Source organism: Corvus kubaryi, unplaced genomic scaffold (assembly GCF_017639235.1).
Source record: "Corvus kubaryi isolate FWS band 111438036 unplaced genomic scaffold, C.kubaryi_AGA036_p1.0 78, whole genome shotgun sequence".
NCBI lineage: Eukaryota > Metazoa > Chordata > Aves > Passeriformes > Corvidae > Corvus > Corvus kubaryi.
Window position 1 is genome coordinate 711,973 of NW_024582065.1, and position 6,617 is coordinate 718,589.

At 65.8% G+C, this 6,617-nt stretch overlaps 1 protein-coding gene across 1 annotated transcript; it reads left to right on the plus strand.

The window, feature by feature from the left end:
* The first annotated feature begins 834 nt into the window (after positions 1–834).
* CYSRT1 (cysteine rich tail 1) lies at positions 835–3,130 on the plus strand. Its single transcript, XM_042052614.1, has 2 exons — positions 835–917; positions 1,411–3,130. The coding sequence occupies exon 2, from the start codon at positions 1,479–1,481 to the stop codon at positions 1,860–1,862; it is 384 nt and encodes a 127-aa protein (XP_041908548.1). The 5' UTR covers positions 835–917; positions 1,411–1,478; the 3' UTR covers positions 1,863–3,130.
* Positions 3,131–6,617: the final 3,487 nt, after the last annotated feature.

Below are 6,617 nucleotides of genomic sequence, written 5' to 3' on the forward strand. Positions count from 1 at the left end.
GGCACCACGGTCTCAGGGCTGGAGAGGGCAGACACAGCCAGGCAGGGGGTGTGGGACCCCTGGGTGCCCATGGGGGCAGGCAGAGCCTGGCAGGAAGGTCTGGGGGCTGCCAGAGGGTGCAGACCTGGTGTCCCCTGCCTGGTGCTCAGGACCTGTTCTGGTGCTCGGTGCCCTCTGCCCAGCGCCTGGCGCTCGGGGTTTGCTGGTTCCCACAGACCTGTGGAGTGCAGTGCCCCCCTCCCAGCCCCTGCCTGCTGCCCAGAACCAGTGTGGTGCTGGTGCCAGTGCCCAGAGCATGGCACACAGGGCTGGTGCTGGTGCCAGTGGATGGTACTGGTGCCTGGACTGGTGCCAGTGCCCGGTCCTGCCAGTGGTGACAGTGCATGGTGGCACTGCCTGCTGTGTGGTGTTCACTGTGCACTGTGTGGTGCTGGTGCCAGTGCCCACGCTGGTGCTGGTATCCACTGCTGGCGTCCAGTTCCTGGTACCAATGGCTGGTGCTGGTTTGGTGCCTCAGTACTGGTGGCCTTGCCTGGTGCCCAGTGCCCCCTGCCCCTGTCCAGTGCCAAGTGTCCCTGTCCAGTTCTGGTCCCAGTGCCTCCTGACCAGTGTCCCTGTCCACTGCCAAGCGCCCAGCACCAAGTGCACATTGTCCAGTGCCTGGTATTGGTGCCCAGTTCCTTCTGGCCCCTGCTCTGTTCCGATGTCCAGTGCCGGTGTGGGCTGGGTCGGTCGGTTGGTCTTGGGGCTGCGCGGTGGGTGCTGGGTGTGAGGTGTTCTTGTCCCGGTCTCTCGGGGCCGGTCCGTCTGTCTGTCTGTCTGTCGGTCGCTCGGGGCGGCGCCGCTCGGGGCGGTCCGTGCAGGAGGAAGCGCAGCCGGGGCAGAGCGGCCCCGCAGCGGCCGGAGCCGCGCGCTCGGTGAGTACCGGGGATCGCTGCCCTCACCCTGCCGTGTCCTGCCTGCTCCCCCCTGCCCCCTTTCTTCCTCTGTCCCCCCTGCCCCGGTCCCCGATCTTCCCCCGCCTGCCCCGTCCCCAACCCGTGTCCCAGCCGCTCTTGTCCTGTCCCATCTTCCCCCTGCCTCTCCCCTGCACCCCGTTTCTTCCCGCTCCTCTCCCCACTTCCGATCCTCCAGCTGTGCCCCTCGAGAAATTCCCACCCCACCTGCCCTGCCCTGCCTGCACTCTGTGTCCCAGCCAGCACCCCCTCCTTCCCCCCCAGTGCCCTGCTCACCCCCCGCACCCCTCCTGGCTCTGGGGGGTCCGTGTGTACCGTGTCGGGGTTCCCTGGGGCTGGCAGGGAGTGGGGAGCACAGCTCTGCACCCAAACCAGTGGGGTCTGCCGGGGGTCCCTTCCCCTTGCCCTGCTGTGAGAACAACCCCAGCACTGACACCCCCACACCCCGGCTTAGCGGGGTCTCTGTCCCGCAGGGGGTGGGCAGTGCCAGACAGGCCACGTGTGCTGACAAGGGGCAGTGAGATGGATCGTGGGATCACCGTGGAAAACCCCTACGCCAGCGTCAACATCCCACGGGAGCAGTTCCAGCAGAGCTTCATCACGCGCTACCTGAGGGATGAGCCCACCGTCATCGCCAACCCCGCGGCCGTGCCCACCCACGGCATGGAGGAGCAGACAGACCTCGCTAATGGCTGGAACAGCCCGACCATCGCCGTGGACAAGTCCTGGTCACGTCCCTACAACCCCTATGCCAGCCTGAGGATGCCCAATGGGGAATCATCAGCCTCCTTCTACACCGTGACCCTGGACAAGCCACCCAAGGGCCCGGAGCGGGGGGCTGGCAGGCGATGTGGCTTCTGCAGGTGCTGCTCCTGGTGCCCAAAGTGCTGCTGTGTCATCTCCTAAGGGCCCTCCCTGCACCCACTGGACGTGCTGACCATGGGATGGGGCTGGGTGACCCCACAGGGACATGGCTGCTGGCCTGGGCACCCCGGGAAGCTGCCCTGGCACCTGGCAGAGCTGGCAGCTGGCACTGGCTGGACTCTGACATTGCTTTTCACCTGTGAACTCTGCAGCCAGATGTGCTGGGGATGGGCACCTGCCAGCTGGGCCGTGGGGCCCGGGAGCCCTGAGGATGATGTGTGCTGGGACAGATGTCACCGAGAAGTGACTGCACTGGGGATGGGGCAGTGCTGTGAGCCTGCAGTCCTGCACAGTGCCCCTGCCAGCCTCCCCATGCTGGGAAACCTCCACCCTGGGAAGGCGTGGGCAGTGTCCAGCTGCCAGCAGGTGGGTTTGCAGTTTGGGGCACCTGCTGGCAGCCCTGTTCGTGGCAGAGGAGGACATCGTTGTCACTGTCTTGGAGCAGTGGAGAGGAGCCAGGGACGAGCCTCCAGCTGGAACAGGGACCCACCTCCCCAGAAGTGAGTCGTCCCCCCTCCCACAGCACCACGGGGATGCTGCTGGCACCCTGCACCAAGCTCCATCTGGGTCCTGCTCCTCCTCACCACACTGCCCATGGACAGAGGGACTGAGACAGGAAAGACAGACAGCCAAAGCATGGCAGAGCGCTGGGCCGTGCTCCAGGGCAGCACCTGATGGCACAGCATGGATGTGGGCATTCATATCCCAGTGCCAGGAAACCCCCAGCCCCATTCTGTTCCTCCTGCCAGGCTTGTGGGGTGCTGGGCACAACCTCTCGCCCCATCTGCACCCCAGAGCCGGGTCCAGTGCAGAGGGCTGGCCCAGCTCCAGCAGCGGGGCAGCACTGGGGCACCTTGCTGGGAATGCAGAGCCCCCACATTCGCCTTCTGCAACTCCCTGCGCTCGGAGGAGGGCGGGAGGAGCCTGCTCTGCTGGCTCTTCCCAGAATGCTGGGGCACCTCCCGGCTGGGCTTTCGGCTGGGGCTGCTGCCATCGACCTGGAACAAGCCCGCTGCTGTGCTGGTGTCCCGCCGTGGTGTTGACGTCCCTCCGTGTTGCTGGCAGCGCTCCCTGGTGCTGGCAGTCCTCCCCGGAGCTGGCGTCCCAGGGACAGCCGCTCTGCCAGGCGGCAGCTGCTCCATGGCTGCTGCAGAGCTGCCTGCGGGAGCCGCGGCTGGGAGGAGTGCCTGTGTTTGCAGATGACTTCAGGGTGCTGCAAATAAAATCACAGCCCTCTCCTGCCCTGCCAAGGTGTGCCTCTTCCCTCCACCCTGGCTTTTCTGGGATTCCCATGTCACTTCTTGCTTTCCCTGGTGGGTGTGCAAGGGCAATGCTAAAGCCTCCAAACAAGGCTTAACTGTTGCCCTGCTGACATCAGCGGCTCTCGATGAGCTCTTTGGCTACTGCCTGGTGCCCCGCTGCCAGCCTGGATCCAGCAGTGCCAGCCTGGATCCAGCAGTGCCAGCCTGGATCCAGCAGTGCCCAGGCGTTCCCAATACATGCTGCTCCTGCGTGTCTGGGGACACTGGCTGGTGCTCAGCCCAGCCCTGCCAAGCTGGGTGACTGTCCTGTCTGGAAAGACTTCGTGAGTCTTTGGGAGAGGCTGAGGAAGGGCCTGGCAAAGGGAAGTTCCTGGCTGGGCCAGCTGCGTGGGCTTTGGGGCTGGCTGTGACCCTCCCAGGAGTCCATCAGCAATGGGAGCCCACCATGGCTTGGTATTTGCCATTGCTTGGAGCCCACCTGCACTGAGACCCCACAAGCATTGGATGCCCAGCATTGCCTGGATGCCACCACGCTGAGATCCCACTGAAAGCCCACAGCCCCTGGGAGCCCACCACTGCTGGGAGCCCATCAAGAGCCTGCCACTGCCTGGAAGCCCACCACTCTTGAAATCCCACCCCCCTGGGACATGGGGTGGGGTGGCAGTGGCTTGGCAGAGGTTTGGCCCTGTCAGTTTGGCCCCCCCGTCCGGACCCCCTGCCTGGCCCAGCTCCCAGGGCGGTGGGTGGCCGGGGGCGTGCGGCTCGCAGGGGGGGGCTGGCAGGGACACAGCCCAGGCTGCCCGCTGCACAAGGAGCTCTCTTGTTCTCCCTGCCCAGACCGCGGCAGCGGGGACGGGCAGATCCACCCCGTGTTTGCTTTGGTGTCCCCGCCGCCAGCCCGGCCCTGTCGCGGGGCGCCCGCGGTGTGGCGGGGCAGGGGACACGTCAGCGCCGGAGCCCGCAGGGCGGGGGCTGCCCCGGGCCCTGCCGTGCTCTGCGGGACGCCGCGGCCTGGGGACGGAGAGCTGTCCCCAGGGGTGCGCGGTGCCGCGGCAGCGGCCGGTGCGAGCGGGGGCACGGGCAGGGCAGGGCGCAGCATGTGCCGTGTGTCACCGCTGCCCTTCGCTCTGCCCAGCCCCGCGGCGATGGCAAACACGGCGGGAGCGGCCGGGCACAGCCTGCCAGCCAGCCGGGCAATGATTAAACTGGAGCGGCAGGAGAGGGGGGGTGAGCAGCGGAGGGTGAGGGCTGCCCCACACTGCAGCAGGGCTCTGGTGACCCGGGCAGCTGCGTGCGGAGGCCCAGGGGTGCTCACCGGGTGTGTTCATCTCCCCGAGGTGCCCAGGGGTGCGGAGGGCTGTGCTGGGTGACCGCCACCTCCTGCCTCTGGAGCGCGGGTGGCGGTGCAGGGCTCCGGCTCATCCCGCTCAGACCTTTGCTCTCCCTGAGGGTGCCGCTCCCCGCCCCGCGGTGCCGAAGGTCCCTGCAGCGCCCGGGGATGAGCCCTGGGAACAGGAAAACGCGTTTCCCATCCACGTGTGTCGCTGCTGACTGCAGGCCTGCCTTCCCTGAGGGGAGACCTTATCGCTCCACACAGCTCCCTGAAAGGAGTTGGAGTGAGGTGTAGGTTGGTCTCTGTTCCCAAGTAACAAGTAACAGGACGAGAGGAAACGGCCTCAGGCTGTGCCAGGGGAGGTTTAGGCTGGATATTAGGGAAAAACTTTTCACTGAAAGGGTTGTAAAGCACAGGCTGCCCAGGGCCGTGGAGGAGTCACCATCCCTGAAAGCGTTCAAAAAATGTGGCATGTGGCACTTGGGGACGTGGGTTAGTGGTGAACATGGTGGTGGTGCTGAGTTGACATCGGACTTGATAATTTTAAAGATATTTTCCAGCTTTAGCGATTCCGTGACTCCCTATTCCTGGATCCAGGTGGGATTTTGGCAGGGCTCATGGTACCCTTGGTGTCAGCATGGCAGATGCACAGCCCCTGTCACCAAGGGCTCCCCTGCCCCAAACCCTGCCTGCGCTGAGCTGGGGTGCCCAGTGATGGAGGAGGCAGCACGGGAGAGCTCCGCCTGCTCCCGCCTGCAGTGGGAGCTGCTGCCCTCTCCTGCTCCATGCAGGAATGCTGCCGGCTGTCCTGGCCGTCCTGCCCTGCCTCCAGCATGGGATTTTCTCCTCCAGGAGCCTGGGTCCAGGATCTGTCCCCCTACCACACTCCCCTCTGCAGCACCCTCCAGGTGGGACGTTGCTGCTGGGCCACGGGCAGCTGCGGGGACAGAGTCTGGCACCTCCCTGGCGCTGTCACCTCCCCTGGGTCATGCACTGCCATGAACCTTGCAGGTGTCCCCGCGGCTGGGGTGCCCCCAGCCTGATGCTGAGCATGGGTAACTCAGGCCCCAAGGCCAGAGCCCGCAGCCTCACGGGGAAGGGCAGGGGCAGGTCACGGACACGTCACCTCCAGGCTCCGGGTGGGAGCACCACCCCACGCGTGGGCACTGCCAGCCCAGACCGGGCCAGAGCCCCGGTGTCCCTGCAGCAGTCCCAGCCCTGCCACCCCACCGTGCCCTCCCGCTCCTGTCACAGCCGTCCCCGCAGCCCGGACCACCTGGGGATGTGTGGCTGGAGCGCGACGGGGTCTCTGCTGGCCGACGTCTGCCCAAATGCCCTCGGCTGTGAAGGGTGGCCCAGAACGTGGAAGATTCTGCTGCTGCCCAGGTCCGGATGACGTCCAAGCCCTCTGCCCACGGTGGAGCCCAGAGCTCCTCGGCCTCACAGGGACGGCTCCTTCTGTTAATGAAGCACAGGCTGATGGTTAATGACCGTTCCTGGGCTTAGATTTCAGAGGTCTTTGTTACCCAGGTGCTTGTAACCCAATCTGCCGGGCTTGGCTTCCCTGCAGCAGATCCAATAGCATCTGTCCCTGAAAGGTGAGCCCCTGCCCACTACCAACGGCAGCCACAGGGACCTGGCTGGGGAGCTGCCGGCAGCTCAGCTCCCCGATGCTCCCCACAGGACTGCCACAGCCCCCCGGGACAGCACAGCTCTTCTGCCACCAACCCTGAGGCCCTGGGCAGCATCTCGGGACAGGTAGAGATGGGGGAATTGGGAGGAGGGGAGGACAGGGGTACCTGTGTGCACCAAAACACTGGAGGTCACCTAAGGAGAGGGAACAGAGTCTTGGTGACCTCCAGGAGAAGTTTGCAAGTGTGCTGGTGGGTACCAGACCCCACCTGAGAGGAGGGTGGACCCCCTCAGACCCCTCCCCACGAGCCTTTGTGCCCAGCCCCTGCTGCCCACAGCTGTGCCAGCCCAGCCCGGGGCTGGGGAGGAGCAGGGCTGTGCCACTGCCTGGTCCCCAGGTGCTGTTCCTGGCCCACCCAGCCACCTCACCCCGTGTTCCTCCCAGTCCCAGGCCACACCCTGAGCAGGCTGCTGAGGTCTGGCCAGAGTTCCCACTGGGAAAAACACATC